Raw genomic sequence first — 24,372 nt, forward strand, 5'->3', positions numbered from 1 at the left:
TGCATACAAGGAAAACGGAAAAACAAGTCTGCTAACTCTCAATGCAAATGAAAGTGTGTATTGAGTGATTGTGGCAGATGGTCACTGAAGAGGATTGTGATGAAAAATAAGGCAACAGCGGCTGCAGAAGTTGCTGCAGAACCAAATGTTGCACTCAAAAACCCAATCAGCACCAGAACAACACAAAAGGAGCTCCTTAACAAGGGAATTGCTGGGTGAGCTGGAATTCCAAAACCACTCTTCAGTGGTTCAAGTGCCTACAAAAGGAAACTCAGGTATTGAAGCCATAAAACTTGGACTATGGGGCAATGGAAGACTGTCACTCGGTTGGATGAGTCTTGTTTCACATGATTTCCAACTTTTGGCTGGGTTTATCTACCAATAGTGAAGCATGGTGTGGATTCAATGATGAGTCGGGCAGCCATAGCATAGTATCCATGGAGCCCCTTGGTTATTCTGCAACATCGCATTACTGCCAAGGACTATATGACCATTTTTGCTGACCAGTTTCATCCCACAGTACAATGTTTGTTCCCGAATAATAATACTGTGTTTTAAGGCAATAGGGACACTTTTCACAAAGCTCAGATAATCCAGGACTGGTTTTGAGTACGAAAAGGAATTGTCACATCTCCCCTGGCCACCACAGTCACGAGATCTCAATATTATTGAGCTTTTGTGATCTTTTAGAGAATGGTGTACAATTGCTATCGACCTCCATCATCATTACCCGAACTTGCCAAAATTGTGTAGGAAGAATGGTATACGATTCCCTTAAAAACTATACAGGACCTGTATTTATTCATTCTGAGATGACTGGAAGTGATTCTGAATGCCTACAGTGTTCCTACACCGTATTAATAATGGTATTATGTTGTGTTTTTGGTGTTCCTGTATTTTTGTCCACCATCTGTATTTAGTGGCCGAGTATCAGACAGAAAATTTCATTACATCATGTAACATTACATCATGTAACACATTATTGTCAGTTGCCAGATGTGGGAACAATTGCAGTGTGTGGTGTGGGATAAAGACAAAGAGCACAATGACACCAATGGAAAGTATCCTCCACTTCCCACTCAACAGAATGCATGATGCACCTGTCTTTACCTTGCACAACATTCCAGTATATGGCACCTACTGACACTGAAATTTAAAAACAGAAGACATTGTGATGTTCCTCTCAGCTTGGACAATTATTTGTTTGGAGGAGCCCGAGTGTTATTAAAACTTGCTACAGTGCTACTGTGCAGCAGACTATTAACTTCACGAAACGTGTGAAAATTAATCTGCCGACAACACATAAATAACTCTGCGATTACTGTTGCTTGCCAATCTCTTCAGTTAGTACTGCAATTCAAATCTGATTTCTCTGCATATCATGTTCATGTTCAAAGTTTTTGGTACTTTTGAAATTATTTGTGTCTAATAGTGTAATTGTTAACTTTTTTATAATCTTTGTCAATAAATGCACAGTAATTACATCCCAGAAACTATTTAAAGTAGATTAGCTACCACATCTCCACTTATAGCCACATAGGTACTCAGTGTGCATCTCTGAATGAATCCAACAGCAATGTAAGAACTGCTACAAGAGACCACATCATCATGAGAATAGCACAGAACATGCAGTGAGGAGCTCTCAACATTGATCCTACAAAGGGTTAACTTAACTTTTGCAATCTCAAATAGGAAGAAAAGGCCATTTGTACAGTAAGTCACCTACATCACTTTCTGTGGGCTCATGGCTAGACTGAGAAACTTTTATTGAGATATAGTACCATGGGGGGGATCTTGCAAAGTCCATAACTGAAATAAAATAAGTACATCAAATAAAGCTTAACCACAACTTGACAGGCTCAGTCACAAAATGATGATGTTATACAACTTAAGATAACTGCAATATGAGGAGGAGGACAGAATGCTACTCACCATAACAATGACCATTTGAGCTACGGACAGGCACAACAAAAAGCTTTCGACCAAAGCCTTCTTCAGCAAAGAAAATACACACATATTCACAAAAGCAAGTATCACTCACACACACGATTGCCACCAACGGCAGCTCCAACCACAATGCAACTTTTACATGAATAGTAACCAGGTAGGGGGGGGGGGATGAGGGCGGGGCTGCAAGGTACAGGTGGGGGGGAGAAGGGAGAGAAGAGTGCTGCCTGGCGGAGCATTCAGACAGTGCTCTTCTCTCCCCCTAACTGTACCCTGCTAACTCTCCCCATACCCTTCCCCTGCCCCATGTGAAGGCTTTGGCCGAAAGCTATGTTTAATGTCTTTCTGTTGTGCCTGTCTGTAATGGTTCATCTTTACGGAGATCAGCAATCCCTCCTTCTCCTAATATTATTGACATATCAACCTAGAGTTTCCACTGTTTAAATTTGCTTAACAGCTTAAGATGATATTAAAGTAAAAAAAAGTGGCAGTTCACACCAGACTTATCTATGAACAAACCTTTCAAAGTCGTACTCAGGTAATTTCATTGAAGTGCCAAAGAAACTGGCACAGGCATGCATATTCAAATACAGAAATATGTAAACAGGCAGAATACAGTGCTGTGGTCGGCAACGCCTATATAAGACAAAAAGCGTGTGAACCGTGGTCAGATCAGTTACTGCTGCTACAATTGCTGGTTATCAAGATTTAAGTGAGTTTGAACGTTATGTTATAGTCGGTGCAAGAGCAATGGGACACAGCATCTCCCAGGTAGCGATGAAGTGAGGATTTTCCAGTATGACCATTTCACGAGTGTATCATGAATATCAAGAATCCAGTAAAACATCAAATCTCCCACATCGCTGCAGCTAGAAAAAGATACAGCAAGAACGGGGCCAACAAACACTGAAGAGAATCATTCAACATGATAGATGGGCAACCCTTCCGCAAATTGCTGCAGATTTCGAAGCTGGATCATTAACAAGTGGCAGCATGTGAATCATTCAACAAAACATCATTGACATGGGCTTTCGGAGCTGAAGGCCCACTCATGTACCCTTCATAACTACATGACACAAAGCTTTACGCCTCGCCTGGGCCTACCAACACTGACATTGGACTGTTGATGACTGGAAACATGTTGCCTGGTCGGATGAGTCTCTGTATTGAATGGCTGAACGTGTACGGGTATGGAGACAACCTCATGAATCCATGGGCCCTGCATGTCAGCAGGGGACTGTTCACGCTGATGGAGGCTCTGTAATGGTGTGAGGTGAGAGCAGTTGGAGTGATATGGGACCCCTGATATGTCTAGATATGAGTCTGCATGTACTGATATTTACATAAGCATCCTGTCTGATAATCTGCACCCATTCATGTCCATTGTGCATTCCAACACACTTGGGCAATTCGAGCAGGACAATGCGACACAGGATTCATGGTGTCAATTGCCTCCAGCACTTCTTCAGACAATAGTCGAGTCCATGCCACATTGTGTTGCGGCACTCCTGCATGCTCACGGGGGTCTTGCACAATATTAGGCAGGTATACCAGTTTCTTTGGCTCTTCAGTGTATAACCATGAAGGGAAACACAGTTAAGGTCTCAAGATTTCAAGTTTGCTTTACCTTTGTTATGTCAAAGTCTGCTTGCTTTCGGTGTCTCCAAAATACAGTTGATGCAGCTGATTTTGAAGGCATTACTGGATCGCCATATACAAATATTTTAATGAGACATCCAACCAAAATTATAAAATTGAAAAACCACAAAAACAGTGATGTGCTTGTCAAACTCCATATGCCTCCATCAGAACCTACAGGAAAAGAAAAGGTGGATGCACATCAAATTAGTTTTTCAGAGAGAATTCAAGTTTATGTTTTATATTTAAGCACGAGTGGTCATTCTCACTCAGTTAAAATACTATTAAGTTGTTATTTCATCCTTAAAATATCTATTAACAAAAAGATACACAAAGTATCAAAATGGCTGTAATATAGCCTCTTATTTCCTACAGATTGTGTGTGTTTTGTGTGATGATTTATACTGAGTTTCCTGTCCCTTAGGAATCTGCATCCCTTGTTATCTCTATTACATTTCTCTTTTACAGCACAGGAACTTTTGACAGAAATTCAATTGTATTTTAACATTGATTAGCTTCAGCACTAGTCAAACTGTTCCTGTTATGGTGGTTTACAAAGACTTTTCAGATGCACCATAAATGTTGTTAGTCATTCATTCACATATGTTCTGTAAACTGCATCATGAAGGAGAGCTAACTAGGATGTGAAACACATCAAACTGTACTGTAGACCACTCCTGTAACGTACACTAATAACAAATAATACACAGTGTTGAGCGAGTCACATTGATAAATATGGGGATTTACTCTACATTACTTTATACCATGTGTAATAAAAAGATATGGCCAAACTTCCAGCTAACCTTCTTTGCACAAAGAGGAAATGTGTTATAAGGACGTGTCTGGAAACACTTGACTTCCATGTTAGAACTAATTTTCTCCTTTTCTTCATAACATTTATCATGGGAAATGCACAGAAACAGAATGTACCAGCAATACATGAAATGTTTTCTTACATGAAATGCTCCGCAGTCAGCAGCCAACACCCAGAGAAATGAATGCAGGAAGATTTTAGTAGTTTTAAGGTCCTCTGATACTGAGGTCACTGGAGGTGGAGCACACGATTGGATTACATAAGGATGGGGAATGAAATCAGCCATGCCATTTACCCGGAGTGATTTAGAGAAATCACAGAAAACATAAATCTAGATGACTGGATAGGTACTTGAACAGTCGTCCTCCCAATTCCTTGGCCTCTACATTCTCTTGACTTAAATCCAACAGCCTTTTAATTGTGGAGGCATTTGAAAGCTTTCGTGTACAGAACCCCAGCAAAAGATGTACAGAGACTTTGTGACTGTGTTGAGGAAGGTTGAGAAACAAAACACAATTCTCCAGGGACACATCAGCACACCAGGGAGTCAATACAATGACAGGTTGATGCATGTATCCTTAGTAATGGAGGGCATTTTGATCATTTCATTTAGGAATGTGTTTCATACTGTGTTTCCCATGATTAATGTGTTGAAGAGCTGGAGGAACTGAGATCCAACTTGAAAATAAAGCATTTCTGGATCCATGTCTGTGTAACATATTTCTTCCTCTACATTTACAAATTTTTCCTCAAAGATTGGCCATAGATTTTGGTTACATCCTGTGTAAGTAAGTGTATTACAGGAGAAAAACAGCTGCTTTGAAAAAGTAGTGCATGCTCACTAATTTCTACTTTTGGTAACTGATTTCTACTTTTGGTAACTTTCCTTCTTCAACAATGCAGCTGCTGTTTTCCATAATACTTTGAAACAAAACATTTGCGTAACATCATAGACCACAATCAGCTGTTCATATACTGACAAACTCAAAATCTGTTTAATATGAACATTAGTTTTAACTGGAATTCACATCCTGGAGCCTAAATATCTTGATAGGGTGGCCAATAAGATTCACTTTTAATTTGTTTTTTATTATCGGTGGATTTACAATTTCTTTTTCAATGACAACTAGAAAACTATTACACATTCATATTGGAATAAATAGCTCCATTCTGAAAGCTAGATAGAGATGCATATTTAATGGAAATTTCCACAGATTGGGCATACTGCCTTAGGACGTTAGTCCAATCATCCAGAAGATTTTTTTTAATAATACGTTTCACACTCATGTCACACAAAGAGAGATTATTACTTAAGAAAATGGAGTCTAACCTTGTCCATGTTCACTGATCTCTACTTCTGGTAACTACAAGCCATTTTGATTTGTTTGGTATTGTGTAATATGAGTCTTAGTAAGATTAAGCCATTGTTGTGAATCAGTTGAGCCCATTCCATTACCCTCCTGGATGTGTATAGTAGGGGTGTGTTTGTGCCTTTATCAGTAAACTTGTGTGATCAGCAAACATCACAGTTTTTGAAGAGAACTCCAATGTCCTGGGTAAAACATGAATGTAAAAAAAAACAAATGGGCCAAGCACCAGACATTTTGAGAATATGGAGAGTAGGGAGATGAGTCTATAATTAGAGTTCATTTGCTTATCTCCACATTCATAGATGGAGTTTACTACCTCATGATTCAGTCAGATGACTCATGAGTGATTATGATGTTAATTCAAAAGGGGGAGGGGACTGCACAACTATCTTTAACATGTAAATTTTTCCGGTCTCGTCAGTTTCTTCCCACATTCTCTGGATAGTAATGCACTCTTTTGGACAGTCTCCAGAGCAGTGAAGTTCTTGGAGATGCCTATACTAAAGCAACTAGACTTCCAGCATTTGCCTGATTTGGCATGTTTGACCACAGTCCAGTAGATAGTCCTGTTATTAACATTACTGTTACCAACACAATCTCTAAACTGCTTTAATTCTGCCCGGGTTGCCACAGTCTGATCTGTTTGAGGTTTCAAGAGCAAATATTCCTTCTACATTATCATGTAGTGATATTCACAACTATTACACCAAAGGCTAGTTACAATTTCCAGGCAGGCTAGATGCATCACTGCATCCAAGGTGAAAAAAGTGTAGACACCCTTGATTATTTTTCATAATGCCGTGGCTGTTTTCACTCTTTTCCATTATGACAATACGATGCATGTTCAGAAAGTAAGTGTACTGGGCTTTTATACTTTTTTAGAAAAAGCATATTTGGAAAAAAAAGGATATAGTTGACACTCCTGTTGACTATTTTTCCAGATAATAACCATCCTGTTCAAAGTATGTGGTGAGCAATAACACAAGCTTCTTCACATCCTCTAAGAACTATCCCACCAGCTCCTTCTCCACTTCAGATCCTCTTTCCACTAATGGGTGTCTTCAGGGCAGTGAAAAAATGATAGTCTGTGAAGGTGTCAAGTCAGGGGAAAAGGAGGACAGGTTCAAAACACCTGAGCTGGGGAGCACCTCAGTGGCTAAGGCTGTATGAGGATGGGTGTTGTCATGCAACAAGCACACTCCTGTCACAACATTCCCCTGCTTTTGTTTTGCATGCTCCTTTTGAGTTTCTCTAGGGTCTCACAATATTATTGTGTATTGAAGGTCTCATCCTGAGAGAGAAATTCAACCAAAATGCTGCCTTTTTACTTCCCAAACACCGAGGCCATGGCTTTTCCCCCAAAATTGTGGTTTTAAATATTTTAGCATATGGGGAATCGGTATGACACTACTGTCACAACTGTCTTTCACACACTTCATTTCCAGTCGCAACAGAACTCAGAAAAAGCTCACCTTCTAATTCAAGTCACTCAAGAGACTTGCGAGCACTATTCACCTGATTTTTCTTGTGCTGCTCAAATGGTTCAAATGGCTCTGAGCACTATGGGACTCAACTGCTGAGGTCATTAGTCCCCTAGAACTTAGAACTAGTTAAACCTAACTAACCTAAGGACATCACAAACATCCATGCCCGAGGCAGGATTCGAACCTGCGACCGTAGCGGTCTTGCAGTTCCAGACTGCAGCGCCTTTAACCGCACGGCCACTTCGGCCGGCTCTTGTGCTGCTCTGTCAGATATTTTGGGACCCATCTAGCGTGCAGTTTTTAGTGTCCCAGCATTTCAGTGATTATCTCTTACAAAAGAGTTCTGAAAACATCACTGAAATTTCATCCACTGTCAAATGGCAGCCTCCACGAACGGTTTCCAACTTTTGCACCAACTCATCAGTCAAAATAGAAGGTCTTCCACTCCTCTGTTCATCATGAACATTTGTTCTGCCCCCACTAAATCCCCTAAACCACTTTAACACACTTGTTCTGTTCATAATAACATCGCCATAAACTGTTTTCATTCGTGAAAAAATTTCAGTAGGTGTTACTCCTTCCACAAATAGAAAGCGGTTCACAGTGTCACTCCCACTTGGCAGGATTTCTTAATGACATCTCTCACCCTACTGGACACTACAAAGTGATTTTACAACCCCCCATGTACCTGCGACGCTCGCTCTGGTCACAGGATCCTTTGTACCACCCTCAAAAAATCAACAACCAGTTATGGTCACAATACACTTATTTTCTGGACATGCATTGTATTTTACTTTAATTTATACAATTTATAAATAGCTACTCAACAAAAAATCCAATTACAAGACTTCTTAATGTTTTGCGCAATAATAATACTTCTGAATGCAAGAAATACTTGTGTTGAATATGAATATTACTGAGCTAGCAAAATGTTAAATTACTAACAAGGGAAACTCCTCATCGCATCCCCTCAGACTTAGTGGTAAGATGACCCAGATAGCCTGTCAAAAAACTGAACTCAGATCGAGCATGAAAACAGGAAGAAGGGTTACTGAACTTTAGTTGGGGAAAAAACCACCCACCACACACACACACACACACACACACACACACACACACACACACACACACACACACACAGTGGACAGTCCAAGCTTAACAAGTGCTGGCAAACAGAGTTCAAAACTGCCTCATGCCTCTTTTTTCCCCCACAACATTATGAACTGTAAGTCCGGTCACTGAAACATTTGTGCTTTTTCTGTGGTCTTAGCAGCTGTCACACTATACAGTGGTTATAGAAGCCGAGTCATGTGGTAAGAATACATTAGCGTCACAAGTTAATGTGATGAATAGTGTGAGCATGCGAGATACAACACAGAAATCTCACAGAAATGAAAACAATAAATAAACGGGCATGACCTATGTTACAACAAAGGAATTAAGAGTCAAAATCTCCAGAATGGAATACAACTCCAAAACAAATTAAAAACATATGTTTTGACAAAGCACAAGCAAACTATGCGATTGTGAAACTGTTGCGTTTATTTGTTGTAGCTTATGTGACAAACTATTATGTTTTCATCATTTCCTTCAGAAATCGTGCAAGGAGACATATCTCACTCAGTCACTAGGCATAGAAAATTAGGAGCATCGATAATATATACCTATCACATGACCCATGTACTGTCACTAATGCCATATATGATACACCAGATATGTTCTTCAGTGGAGGATTCACTTGACTTATCGCCTTGTCGTCAAATGTTTGCGGTTCCCGTTCGAAAGCCACTTCCTTTCGGCTGCTAACAGAGTAGTTGTGCAGAATCAGCTCTCATTATAGGTCTCTACCTTACACCTCGTAATTACATCACGAAACAGACACAAATTTGACTACAGCAAAAGAAAAGAAGGGAAAAAAGAAAAAGTAGAAAAGGAAAAAAAAATTTATTGCACGAGGGAGTTTTTAATCCATCTCGTCCGTCTTGCAGTCCAACACTGTGACCAGTTCCCCATGACACTGTGGCTCCACCACTCTGTCCTATGTTGCACATCTTTTGCTAGGACCATTCACTGTTCCTATTTTGCCTACTTTTTCACAGTTCAGTACACCTTCTTCCTGTTTTCATGCTTTATCTGTGTTCAATTTTTGATGGGCTGTCCACTGGGCCCTCTTAACACTAAATCTGAGTGGGGGGGGGGGCATATAAAGGGGGGGAGGGGTGCAGTGAAGAGTTTCTCTTTTAAGTATTTTCGATGGAAGATGATGTTTCTTATACGTGATATAATCACTTCTACAGCACAGACTTAGATTAGTTTATATGTTGTGTTTGCTACCCAAGAATAAGGTGAATTTTTTTTTTTTTACTGAAATATAGGTAAAGCAATTTTCAACTCCTATTTACTATCACTATTTGACACTTACAAGAGGATCACATGGCAATCTGATTTTTGTATTGTTTTATGTGTACCTAAAGTAGTTAGACTTAACTCTTAAAAATTTTTGAGAAAATTGATTTAGAAGCTTTCAAAGCCTTTTTAGTACCTTAAAGTACGGTCATATTTTCAGCGAACCGCGTAGCTCTGTTGTAGAATGTTCGCCTGTCATATGGGTGGCCTGCATACAATTCTAAGCCAATTCTAAGTTTTTAAACAAAGGAGCACATTTTATGAGCTTCTTGAAGATGAAATATTTAGAGATGAATGACAGACCACACAAGAAGTGGTTGTGACAGCTGGTACCAGAAGCACTGAGGACGTCCATCCGCAGCAGAAACATCGCTGCACACAAACCAATCAGGCTTCCTGTGAGAATCATGCCTCCTAGAGTGGCAGCAGCACCAGGAAGAGAGGCACATGCTTAAGTAACTGTGCAAGAGCAGAAGTTTAGAGTTGCAAATTGAAAGTCAGTCTGGGTCTTGCTAGGGAATTCCTGCAGAACGTTCATCATGTCTTCAAGTCGTCGATAGAAACAGTGGCCAAAAGACAGACAGTAGTCAGTTTTCAGTGTCAACGGAACAGCGAATAGAATTATCATGTATGGACAGAGATTGTCTGCCTAGAGATTTAACTGAGTACTGTTAGTTTATAAGAGTTCCTCAGACAATACACCAAGACAGAAGATTAGTTCTGAGCACATTATTTAGCTTATGTTCATGGAACTTTAGTCAACACGGGACAGATAGGCTAAACTTGCATTACCAAAGTTGAGGAATATACTTTGCTATTCACAATTCTGGGTTACTTTAATTTTGTGTGTGTGTGTGTGTGTGTGTGTGTGTGTGTGTGTGTGTGTGTGTGCGCGCGCGCGCGCGCGCGTTTGTTAGTTTGTTTGTGTTGGTGGGGGGGGGGGGGGGGGTCAGTGTAGGTGTGCTGCCCTAGGAACCACGCATCCATCCTACCAGGACACCCGTATCAGTCTTTCTTATAGGTAGTAAAATTGTCATCAATGTGGAGCCCCTGGTCCACAACATCTTTTATAAAAGATTGGTAATTTGCAATGAAAACTGAATTTTTGTTTGTGATACGCAATTAGAAATAACAAAACGTGCATTTTTCGTAATTGCTAGTTGAGATATGTTTGATTAATTATTTAAATGACACAGGTTTTCAAACATAATGGAAAAAAGAAAAAAATGACTAAAGCCCGACTCATATTAGCGATCCATCCGATACCAGACATGAAGTCAATTTGCATTGAAGACCACAAGTCAGCTGAGCACTCTACCACAGACTTGTGTTGCCTGCTGAAAAATCTACCTTACTTCAGGGCATTAAAGAAGCTTGGAAATCTTCAAAGTCTATTTTCTCAAGAATTTTTGATAGTTGTGTCTAACTGCTTAGTGGGATAGGTATTTGATTTCTGAATTTCATGTAGCACAAATATAAAACATTACAAAATCTGATTGCCATACAGTTGCCTTGTAAATAATTGTATAATATAGACACTCATACTTCTACAGCTGTAGATACTCTACAATGCAATTTCTAACAAGCTTTTACTTCCACAGCAGCTTTTTAATCACTAAAATAGTCACATTTGGTAATGTTTGCAAATCCATGAAATTTATTTCTAGAGTCTTTATTCAGGCTAGACAACAACAGTGAATTTAGATGCAAAATCTACAGGTAGTTAACAACATTCTGAGTTATATTCAGAATACATAAGCTGGCAAAACCAGTATCTGCTGTGAAAGCACCACTTTACACACATTATTTTGCAAACTGAAACACACAAATTAAAACAAATTTTATACAGTGAGAACGAAATATTTACCTTCATCACTTAGAATTGTTCTTCCTACTGTACTTGGTTGGAGATAATCAGTATCTGTGCTCATGTATTTGTTGAGAACTATACCAAATGGGTTAAACGCCATAACAACAAACATGAACATGCAAAGTGTCATTCTGGAGTGGTCAAGCATTCCACTGCTGACCCTGTGCATACAGTCGCTATCTTCTTTCTTCATCTGTGAGGAAAGAACAACTATGATAATTGCTGAATTCAAGAAAAGTAAACAAGGATAAAAGTGCATCATGTTTATGAAATCTGGTTGGAGACCTCACTGCAAATCTCTACTGATGCAATGGCTACTCAAATTCCAGTTAAAAATATAACAACAGTAGTAGTAGTACTAGCAACTTAAGCAGGAAGTGTGTATTGCAACCACTTGCTAAGTAATGAAAAAAATTTATAAAATCGGTGACAGCTTATAGACTCAATGAGAAAAGGACACACACAACGGCATACAAGATAATAAAGGGCAGATATTTAAGCTTTAAAGTTTATGACAACAAATAATTATTCTATTTGCTTGGGTTCCTTCTCAATCCTATTAAATTGTTATTTTGAGGATACTGAGTCAAGAATTTGAACTGCATTTCTATTTATATGTAACATACATATATACAGCTGCAATGAGCTCCTGCAATTCACATACACCGATTGAAAACTGATACATAATCAAGTTTTTGCCCAACGATACATAATCCAGTTTCTGCCCAAATTAAGAGTAGATACGGCATCTATTACTGATACAGTTCAAATCTTATAATGTGTGCGATAAATGATATCTGCTGTTCACCACTATCTCATCATTATGACACAAAATATTCCAGTGTTCAGTTTAGTTTTTTAAATTAAGTCTACTATATGAAAAGAATTGTCTAGTAGGATTTAACACTCAAGTGAATAAATAATATCTGATGGGTGGTGTGATATGAGAAATAGCACTCAGTTACATTCTTTTTGACCTAATTTCTCAACCAGTAGATAAGAAAATGAACACACAACAAATACATGACTTATTACATAAAATAATCAAAAGAAACTTTTACATTTCCACAAGACACTGTAGTCGAGATTGCGAAGGAAGATCCCATCTACAGAGCTGTGGTAACAATGAGGCGTTGCCACAAAGACGTTTATTAAATCGCGTTATGTTCTTTTGTTGTGGTAGGCCCATGAAGCTGTGCTGCCCAGCCCATTGCATCTGTCAAGGATCAACTTACGCTGACTCGACTACAGCAGTGACACAGAAAAAAGTTTAATATTATGTCTTACGGGAAGAGAGAAGAGAAGAGAGAGTGCAAATAATATCTGAAATGAAAATGTATCTGTTACTTCATTGGTACCAGCAAGTGAATCAAACGTATCAAAACCTTCCGTCTGTTAGAAAGCGATATCTATTATACATATGTCTGAAGACATAAGAGTTTAACAAAGCAATAACATACCTCCATTTCAAATGAATTCTCAGGTGATGGTGGTACAGAACTGTCCGAATGAGGTGGTGAAAGCGATGGAGAAGAAATGTCTGACTGTGGTGGTGTAATCTCCCCATCAATGAACATTTCAGACTTCACACTTTCTGGCTTCAGCAGCTCTTGTAAGGACTGCTTCTGAGCACTCATTTTTAGAGACATATTTTCTTGCTTTAACTTTGCATTTGCATTCTGGAGGTATCTGATATAATCAATGGCCTTACGTAAAATTGCCGATTTATTTAACTGCAACAAAATAAATAAAATACCACAATCTGTGACCAATGACATAAAAATGTATTCTGCATTATTGTTATTAGCTATTCCAGACGACATGGATACTATAGTGAGGAGTAAGATTGCTCATCCAAGTGAAAAATATTTTTGTTCAGGAATGTTAAGTACCAACCTTTGCATCAACTCCGACTACAATATTTTTCAATTCAATAATTTTATCATTTATGCTTGTTCGGTAGCGTCTTTCAATAGCATTATGAGCACTTCTCTTTACTTCCTTCACCTTCGGTTCTCGAGTAGTTGGAGTCACAGCTGCTATTCCATTGAGAGCAAGTTTGTCAGTGTCCAGCACAACTGGAATTCCTGTAATTGTTGTTATTAGTGGTGAAATACATTTGACAGGTCAAGTAAAAGCACAAATCAATGAATGAATCCGGACTATTCAGTTATAATATGAGAGTGTAATTAAGAAGTGGTGCATCAAACCAAGGGCTCACCTGTAGCAAGAATTGTACCATTGGCAGTATTTACTAGTGTGTGTATTGAAGTTCCAGCAGGAGAGGGACTGGTTGTTGAGCCCGTTACATGTGACGTAGTGTACATGACTGCTGTTGATGTCATCTGTGGTTCTGATTTTAAGAGTTGTGTTTGGAGAAGTACCTATAAATTGAGATCCAAGAATGAAAAGTGAATATAACCCATAAACCTCTATACAAATAAATTTGTTCTCAGAAGGAAAAAAAAAGCAGTATATGACATAATTAGTTGCCAACTGCTGGAACCAAAATAATTTTGGAATGGTATGAGAAGTTAGGGCAGATGGGGGGGGGGGGGCGGGGTTAAGAATGATTCTTATGAGCTGTTGCTCACTAAATGCAGAGGGTGATACCCTAAAGCTAGGAGAAAAGTTTTAAAAAATCTTTAGGAACAAAATTTAAAAGCCTCTGATGCTATTTATACAAAGTCCCCATCCACATTTTTTCTTTTGTTCACAACAAAGTAAAGCAATTAGCACAGTAGCAGAGTCTCGATTGTCCAACATTTTGAACCATTGTAGACAGCAAACAGCAACTATGATTTAAATTGGTGATTTATATGAGTATAATGCGCAACAAATCACATATTTTAAATACAATTTATTTCCTGTACCAGAAACTAGTTTTCACGCCACTGCAGACTCACCATCAGATGAAGGTGTTACAGGAACATAACACAACCCCTGTGCAGCTGGAAGCTGTAGTCGTGCTGGTGGATATAACAGAAATTCAGTTACAGGTAACAAAAAGCTCATAAAATGAAAAGGTTATTACACCTTGCGTGTGTAATGAGCTGCTTATTCCACAAACTTCTTCTTGCTAGTAACTAAATTTCCATTTAATCTGCCTGTACCATGACAACAGCATCTAGCTGCACATGTTTGAGTATAACCAGCACTGTTACACCTCCATTTGACAATAAGCTTGCAGCAGCTTGTAATCTAGTTAATGACAACTGTATCATAATTAAAGAAAGGGACTTGTCACATATCATAACCAAATAAATCACCAGAGTAAATACCACCCAATATTACTGCACACTTATAATGAGAAGTGTAGGAAGAACATTAATAATATTGAATAATCATACTGACTACAGACCGCTTTAGGTGTACTTTGTTAAAAAATCACATCAAAGTTTCTGAGATATGCACTGTCATTTCTCATCTCTAACACACAAATAGTTCAAGTGTGATCCTACCAACTTAGTACAAAATTTTAAGACTAGTGTAAGAAACATAATCACAGCTTGAAGAACATAACTTTGTAATTAAAGAAAATTATAAAAATTATTAGTAGAGTTACACTTTGGAAGTATAGTCTGTAAATTTTGTAAACACTATTTTATGGAGTAAATCTAATCTATCTTAGACAAGTCGCAATGCCTTAGGGAAACGCAGAGACAGTCTCATAAAAATTATGTTTTTGTTATATATTTCAGCCTCTGATTGCATACATGGTATCTTTATTGGTTTCAACTTTTTACCAAATCATCAGATGATTCTTTGGTGACGACTTGGCAATAACTCAAACCCAACAAAATGATATCATATATGTGATCTTGAGGCTGAAATATATAACTAAAAATGCATTTGTGATTGATCAGTATGCGCAGTGGTTGCCGACATTGTCAAAATTTCATCAGTGTAACTGGTGGCCAATGATTTGAATGCATCATCATTTATGCCAAAGTCGACATCTGGAAACTCAGTTTCATTTGTCTAACTCTTAACTCACAAGGTGAATTTTCTTTAACGTATACTACGAGGTGTGGTCTCCAAGACCCCTATCTTTAAACCCAGTTTTAAGCTGTACATTATTTGAAAATTTAATTCATGTTATATAACATTAATGGTTACAACTATATAAGTGTTGTTTTAATACCGGTACTCCTTGTTGATTTTATTGCACGAAATAAAGTCAACACTATTTTATTTTTGTATCACACAAAAATCACATGCTTCCGTGGAGCTTTTTCAATAGTACACTTAAATAAACTGTTAGAGAACTGAATTTTACATTCTGAAAAATTATGTTATCTCTGTAAAAAGCAAATTATCGCATAAAACTAATTTACGGGGTTTAAACTTTGCATATACAAACTGAGCTCAATAGCCAGTAAAAGAAAGGCTGTAAAATTAATATTCACTACTGAGATATACATCTTTCTTTACCTCCAATCAGAATACATTTAATTTTACCTAACACTTCAAGTATTTTGTTGGAGAAACAGAAAGGTTCTCATCACCACTATACTGAAGTTCTTCCTCTGAATGGTCCTCTTGTTCGCTAGCGGAATTCTGATCACTGGCTACTGAAAAATCATTATTTTCTTTATCTACTACTTGTTCAATGTCATTGTCACCATTCTCCATCCACTGACTAAAATTTTCATCAAACTTAGAATGCGTCAAATTGTCACATTCTTGCGAACACATTTTGTACTGAACTGATGAAAACAGGTGCCTACTTCACGAGACGTGGTCTAGGAGACCACATCACATGTCAACAACACATCAGTAACAATCAAATAAGGTGATAACGCAACTAACAATAATAATTTGTAGGGTTGGTGAATAAAGGAGGGTAGGTGGTGTATAAAAACATTCTGCCATAGCTGACCTATGAGAGCAACTTAGAAAAGTCTTTACCTGTTTGTTATCTTCTAAGGAATTGAAACATTTTTATTCACTCTTTCAATGTGTTATTTCTGTACACAGTACAGGTTTTCCTTTACATACGTGAAGTATGATTTATGGTAATAAAGTTTTAACTTTTCATCACTTTGTCCTCTGTGTTTTTAGTTAGTAGCTCACTTGTAATAAAGTCTAGTGAACAACAGGAGCTATTGATATAATCTTCTAAGTGTGAATTACGCTATGTAGATGGCATCTGCAACATTTCGATTCATGTATTTTAGTTGTCGGTGTCATTCATTCACACCCTTTGTTTACAATATGTTGTTTATTTCTTGTGGGTGATGGCTTGGATCAATTTGTTTAACAGACCTAAACAGGTCTTGTGCAGATAGCAAAACCATTAATGGGGATGTCATGGGATTGGATCATGTTGTACATTAGACCTTGAAGATTGCAATACTTTTATTTTTTATTTTTATCAGTGCTATCACATCAGAATAGTAGTAGCAGATCTATTTTGTAGTCCAAGGTCTATTTTAGATTATAAAATTATAGTTTGATTTTGGCTTAGTGACGACAACAAATGTGTCACATACACAAACTTTTTGTCTTTAATGAGGGACTGTAATAACATATTTAACTATAGCATATCCATGGTTTAGGCTGGTTGGTATGTCATAGTTTGTTTCAGAAATTAATAAAACAAGTATCGTAATATTTTTTACATACACTACAAATTACATAGTTACAATATTAGAGAAGGAAAGTTGCTACTCACCAAATAGAGGAGATGCTGAGTCACGATAGGCACAACAAAAACAGACCTGCAACACAATCATGAACCTTTCCTCCAGAAGCCTTAGTCCCACAGAAATATCAGTCCTTTCCAAAGGCCGCACCTTTTGCCCCACCCCCAAATTCAATCATGTAGGGCTTTTTAAAGACCTTCTCTCGGTCCATACAGTGGAAACATTTTTTCGCCACCAACTCGACCAATGAGACTCAAACGAAGACCAATACTGAACCTTGCCCAACTCAGCTCACTCCTCTAACCAACCGTGATCCACCCCCTGTTAACTTTCCAGAATTTCTTAACCTCGAACCTTGCCTCACCATCATTCATCAAATCCCTCACCATACACACTAACATTACATCTGCAGAAAGAACTTCAGTCCACCATCTAAAAACTGATCCTGACCTTATAATCCTACCTGCAGACAAAGGCTCCACCACACGTGTTTTGAACCCCAAGGATTACGTGGCGAAAGGACTCCATCAGCTGTCAGACTCTTCCATCTACAAACCATGCCACAGTGATCCCATTCCAACAATCCAGCAGGATCTCCAGTCACTACTCAAATCCTTAGGCCCATCCCAGAACCTCAACCCACAGTCCGTCTCTCTACTTACCCCTACCACTCCCACCTTCTACACGCTTCCTAAAGACCATAAACCCAACCACCAAGACAACCCATTGTGGCCGGTTACTGTGCCAGCACTGAGGGAATCTCTGCTCATGTAGACCAACACCTTCAACCTATTACCCGGAACCTATCCTCCTATATAAAACATACCAAGCATTTCCTCCACCGACTCTCCACAGTTCCTGTCCCTCTCCCACACGGTGCCCTGTTCGTCACTATTGATGCCACCTCCCTGTACACTAACATTCCTCATGCCCATGGCCTTACTGCTATTGAATACTACTTTTCCAAACGCCCTATAGATTCCAAACCAACATCCTCCTTCCTAGTCGCCATGACCGACTATATGATCACCCACAATTACTTCACCTTTGAAGGTATAACCTACAAACTAATCTGGGGTATGGCTATGGACACCTGCATGGCACCATCCTATGCCAACCTATTCATGGGCCATCTAGAGGAAGCTTTCCTAAAAACAGAGAATCCTAAACCCCTCACCTGGTTCAGATTCAGTGATGACATGTTTGCTATCTCTATTGAAGGTGAGGACACCCTATCCACATTCCTCCAGAACATCAACAACTTCTCCCCCATTTGCTTCACTTGGTCCTACTCAACCCAACAAGCCACCTTCCTACATGTTGGCCTCCACCTCAGAGATGGCTACATCAGTACCTCCATCCATATCAAACCTATTAACCACCAACAATACCTCCACTTCGACACTTGCCACCCATTCCATACCAAGAAGTCCCTTCCGTACAGCCTAGCCACCCATGGTCATCGCATCTGCAGTGACGAGCAGTCCCTCTCAAAATATACCAAAGGTCTCAATGAAGCCTTCACTGACCGTAATTATCCACCCAACATTGTACAAAACCAAATCTCCCACGTCTTATCTTTCCAGTATGCCACCACCACCCAAAGTCCCACAGTCTGACCACAGAGGAGCATTCCCCACGTAACTCAGTACCATCCGGGACTGGAGCAACTGAATTACATTCTCTGCCAGGGTTTTGATTACCTCTTGTCGTGACCTAAAATGTATTAAAATCCATGGAGAAGAAATTAAAACTTTGAGGTTCGCCGATGACATTGTAATTCTGTCAGAGACAGCAAAGGACTTGGAAGAACAGTCGAACGGAATGGACAGTGTCTTAAAAGGAGAGTATAAGATGAACATCAACAATATCAAAATTAGGATAATGGAATGTAGTCTAAGTCGGGTGGTGCTGAGGGAATTAGATTAGGAAATGAGATGCTTAAAGTAGTAAAGGAGTTTTGCTATTTGGGGAGCAAAATAACTGATGGTGGTCGAAGTAGACAGGATATCAAATGTAGACTGGCAATGGCAAGGAAAGCGTTTCTGAAGAAGAGAAATTTGTTAACATCGAGTATAGATTTAAGTGTCAGGAAGTTGTTTCTGAAAGTATTTGTATAGAGTATAGCCATGTATGGAAGTGAAACATGGACGATAAATAGCTTAGACAAGAAGAGAATAGAAGCTTTCGAAATGTGGTGCTACAGAAGAATGCTGAAGATTAGATGGGTAGATTACATAACTAATGAGGAGGTATTGAAAAGACTTGGGGAGAAGAGGAGTTTGTGGCACAACTTGACTAGAAGAAGGGACCGGTTGGTAGGACATGTTCTGAGGCATCAAGGGATTAGCAATTCAGTACTGGAGGGCAGCGTGGAGGGTAAAAATCGTAGAGGGAGACCAAGAGGTGAATACACTAAGCAGATTAAGAAGGATGTAGGCTGCAGTAGGTACTGGGAGATGAAGAAGCTTGCACAGGATAGAGTAGTATGGAGAGCTGCATCAAACCAGTCTCAGGACTGAAGACCACAACAACAACAACAACAACAACAACAACAACAACCACTCCTTCAGTGGTATTCCACCGTCCACCGAACATACAGAATATGCTCATCCATCCTTACACAATCACTGCTCCCAACCCCTTACCTCATGGCTCACAGCCCTGTAATAGACCTAAATGCAAGATCTGTCCCATACATCCTTCTACCACCACCTACTCCAGTCCAGTCACTAACATCACCTATCCCATCAAAGGCATGGCTACATGTGAAACCAGTCATGTGACTTACAAGCTAAGCTGCAACCACTGTGCTGCATTCTATGTAGGAATGACAACCAACAAGCTGTCTGTCTGCATGAATGGCCACCCACAAACTGTGGTCACAAAACGAGTGGACCACCCTGTGCTGAACACACTACCAAACACGATATCCCTCATCTCAATGACTGCTTCACACCCTGTGCCATATGGATCCTTCCCACCAACACCAGATTTTCTGAATTGCACAGGTGGGAACTTTCCCTGCAATACATCCTATGTTCCTGTAACCGTCCTGGCCTCAACTGTCCTTGGTCACTGTCCTCACCCATCAGCCCCTTCCCTGTTCCCATTCCAGCACTACACAGCCGTCATTTCACCACCATACCCAGACTTTTAATTTCTTTTTATTTCTCTCCTTTCTGTTACTTAACCCCCCCCCCCTTCCCTTCCCTCCTGTCCTCTGTCTAAACTGTCCGCCACCCCCACCATACTATCCTTCCCCATCCCTGCCCCAGCCTCCTCCTTACCCCCACCCAGTCACCACTCCAATCATGCACTGGTGCTGCTGCTTGCACTGTAGTTTCAGCTGTCTGAGCCTGCAGATATGTGTGCAAGTTGCATTTGCGTGAATGCGTGTGTGTATGTGTGTCTATTGCTGACAAAGGCCTTAATGGCCGAAAGCTATAATTGTCCTCCTTTTTGTTGTGCTTATCGCAACTCAGCATCTCCGCTATATGGTGAGCAGCAACTTTTCTTCTCTAATATTGTCAACATTCCATCCTGGATTTTACATATTTACATTTATGTACCCAATGAAACTCCTTATTTTCTCACTATGATTTGAAATTTTTAAGTTTATAGAATTCTTCACACTGTTAATAACAAGAACTATCACCCAAAACTCCCTACTCAACAAAAGGCCTGTTAATTTGACAGTATATCTTTTGGTAATGTTTAGTGTCAGTGAAATCATAGGCCTAAATAGGTCATTTCTCGGGGTTTGAATCTCCACCCTGTCAATGTCTCAAGTCTTTCAGAGCTGACTGCATCCCCTCCCCCCTCCCCGCAAACAGACAGAAAATCCATGCTATACAAAACAAGTCACAAGTTCCAGTTAAGTATGTATAGCTTTAATAATATTCAATGCACATGCACATAGCATTCAAAACTGTCAGTATCACAAGCCTTTCAACTTCCCGCTGACTTAACATGGAATTCAAATACTCCTTTAATGATACACACACTAAAATGGGTAATATGGCTGAAAAAGCTGTACGAAATATGAACAGCAGAAATAGATAAGTAGCATGAACAATGACCATAAAATGGAAGCTTGAAGACATTATTGGACATAATGTATAGTTTACATTTTATACAACCTACAAGCTGGGTGGCTGAAGCGGAGAGCAAGCTCGGAGTTAAAATGCAAAGAAATGAGAACACATCAGGTTGCAGACACTTTGTCATTTAGTTTGTTCAACACATGACCACCTATGACTGATAATCTTTAGGTAGAGATGGCTTATGGCACATACGCCTAATATGAATGTTGGTCTTCAAATTAAATTACTGATTGCACACTTTTACTTGGCACCTGAGCAGAGTATGCTGGGAGCAGAAGCTCGCGATTGGCTGCTGAGACAACCCCTCGTCCGCCTCCCAGAACAGTCAGCTTATAGCTAATAACAGAAATGAATGTGTATTGTATTAACCCATCACTAATGTAACACAAAGGTAATGTCAAGTCACTAGAAGTACCAAGTAGAACCTCTTTGCTTATTTTTTGTATTAACAATCACTAGCATCAACTTTGGTCGGTGACGTTAAGATATATGGAAAATGGCATAAACAACACGGTGACTATAACGTGATTTTTTCGAATGGGCCAAGCTACAGATCAGTACTGTCACCACAGCCAGGTTTTTTTAGTGTCATATTCACTGGTTTCACCAACTCTCAATCAAACTGTCACCGTGCAAACTAACCTAGACCTCGAGCAAAACTACAGCTCAGTCTGTCACAACAAGCAGATTTTTAAGTCAAGTTTGATGACTTCACCAGCTCACAACAAATTTGTTACCTTCCAACCTAACCTATACCTTGGACTAAGCTACAAATCAGTATCACCAAAACCAGTTTTCCTATTGTTCCACATTCGTTAGTTTCGCCAATAAACAACAAAACTGTATACATGCACCAAAAGGTGATCTGAAAGCAGCCATTAACATTATGTCATTGGCCAAAGTCAATGACTTGTAGGCCTACTGAACATTCATCTTGATCCCACTACGGTTACATGGCAAGAGGTTGGTCAACTTCCACCAATCAAAGTGGTGGGTGGGTAGTGTTTAACGTCCCGTCGACAACAAGGTCATTAGAGACGGAGCCAAGCTCGGGTTAGGGAAGGATTGGGAAGGAAATCGGCCGTGCCCTTTCGAAGGAACCATCCCGGCATTTGCCTGAAGCGATTTAGGGAAATCACGGAAAACCTAAATCAGGATGGCTGGAGATGGGACTGAACCGTCATCCTCCCGAATGCGAGTCCAGTGTGCTAACCACTGCGCCACCTCGCTCGGTCCCACCAATCAAAGAAGGGCCAACGTAAAGCACGTGAACAGCCAATGCTACTGAATGGCGACTGGTTTGTTATGTCCTACTTACCTGCTGCACTTTATCAGACGAAACTTGTCCCATTCCTTGAAGAGTGAGAAGTTGATTTAACTGGCCTGGAACCTTCTGCAGCACAGGAACAGTAGTTTTTTGTGTAGTGGGAGCTGGTGCCACTTGCTTCACTATAGGCTGTTGCTTACGTGGCTGAACATATTGAATGCGAGGTCCAGCAGGAGTTGCTTGCTGGGTAGCTGGATGCAACAACTTTGGTGTCTGCTGAAGAGATGTCTGAGAGACGCATGTTGGTATTGCGGTTTGGCTCCTAGTTGTCTGCGAAATCTAAATAGCAAATTTAAGTACTGGTCAATAGCATACTTACATCACAGTATTCAGTTTACTCCTTACGAATAACACAAGAACTGCCCATTCGTCATTACACTCCCACAACAAAGGAACGACTTTGTTCTACCTTGTAACTATCTATATTACATGAATAACGAACAAATTAACAATTGACAAAATACAGGCATTTTAACTACAAACAAAGAAACAAAAACAGATCTGTCATTAGTTTACTTGTTGCTGAAATGCCAGTCCAGAGTTCTGAAGTTGTGGAGCTGTTTTCTGATGATCCACTGCCTGTTGCTGAACGACAGTATTTGGAAATGGCACGGAGCTCGATACATTCATAAAGTCAAATGATTCATCTTCTTCGGTCAGTTGCGACAACAGGGCGTCATCGGCAAATATGTTACTGTTCTTGGAGAACAACTCATTCTCGCAGTTTGATATCAGATCTGCAAAATATAATAAACTCCTAATATCAAGAAAAATTATATCATAAATTAGTGTTGCTAAATTTCATATGAGTTCTGCGACAATCCATATAATACTTAAATGATGCTACTAGTAATACCTGAAACGGCATACTTTACTAGGTAATGCTGCTACGAATAGTCACTGTCGCTTCTCTTCTTGTAATTGCACACTTTATATTTTTACGATTAATCATGCTTAAACGTTAATAAGACACTGTATGTTTGATTAAAAAACCATTCTCTTTCTGCCAACACGACAAGCAATATAGTGATATATCAGTTCCAATATTTCTAACATGTGCAACCGACAACCGTGATTATTGCAGCACAAGCGAGTACATAAAAAAAAATTAATATATAAATAAACACAACAAAATATCAACACATTCTTGCAGAACACTGGCACGTGCTGCCTGCTATGATTGGTATGTCACTGCAAAGGAGGAAAAAAAAAAAAAGAAACGAGAAACCAAACTCCACATTCAGCAGACGAACTTAAATAAGTACCAAACAAGTTTCACTGCAAATGACATGAGTGTACACTGTTGATTACCATCTAGGTTGTTAATGTCGCTGATATTAAACGTGTCACTCATCATCGCGAAGCTGTTTTCGTTGTCATACTCTGGCAACTCCTGTTGCTGTGAAATATTCCATCCTCCCGGGTCCGCCATGTTTACGAATTAATCAAAACACCTTTCGTCAGCCAATGGCGTGGACGCTAGGAATCAGACGATTTTACGTCACAGGCGATGTGCGTAGTAGTTGGAATTGAGGGTATTGTTGTGGCACAGCAGTCGAACAGTTTGTGTGTAGCACAGAACAGCAATTTCCACATTCAAATATTTGCGCCAACTTGTCTGTACAGGAAGAGTTCGTAGACACAAGTGCTTGCGTGTTAATGGGTCACTGACTGAAAAAATAGTCTACTGTCTATACTCGGCTGCGCGAAGTCTGGCGCGCTTGACTTGACGCAGTCCGCATTAGGGTAAATCCGTACTACT

The 24,372-nt window shown here is 39.5% G+C and overlaps 1 protein-coding gene across 2 annotated transcripts in view; it reads right to left on the reverse strand.

Moving 5' to 3' along the window:
• The window catches only part of LOC126198842 (sterol regulatory element-binding protein 1), a 93,153-nt gene extending 69,111 nt beyond the window's left edge, over positions 1–24,042 (reverse strand). Inside the window, exons 1-8 of one of the 2 annotated variants that reach the window (XM_049935424.1) lie at positions 23,922–24,042; positions 23,127–23,347; positions 22,602–22,889; positions 13,751–13,913; positions 13,426–13,616; positions 12,990–13,262; positions 11,527–11,722; positions 3,575–3,759 (exon numbers count right to left, since the gene is read on the reverse strand). In XM_049935424.1, coding sequence (XP_049791381.1) covers positions 3,575–3,759; positions 11,527–11,722; positions 12,990–13,262; positions 13,426–13,616; positions 13,751–13,913; positions 22,602–22,889; positions 23,127–23,347; positions 23,922–24,042 — 1,638 coding nt within the window. Of the gene's footprint in view, positions 1–3,574; positions 3,760–11,526; positions 11,723–12,989; positions 13,263–13,425; positions 13,617–13,750; positions 13,914–22,601; positions 22,890–23,126; positions 23,348–23,466; positions 23,618–23,921 lie in introns of those variants that run through there. The other variant, XM_049935425.1, reaches the window with a different exon arrangement.
• Positions 24,043–24,372: the final 330 nt, after the last annotated feature.

This window comes from Schistocerca nitens, chromosome 8 (genome assembly GCF_023898315.1).
Source record: "Schistocerca nitens isolate TAMUIC-IGC-003100 chromosome 8, iqSchNite1.1, whole genome shotgun sequence".
In the NCBI taxonomy this organism is placed as follows: domain Eukaryota; kingdom Metazoa; phylum Arthropoda; class Insecta; order Orthoptera; family Acrididae; genus Schistocerca; species Schistocerca nitens.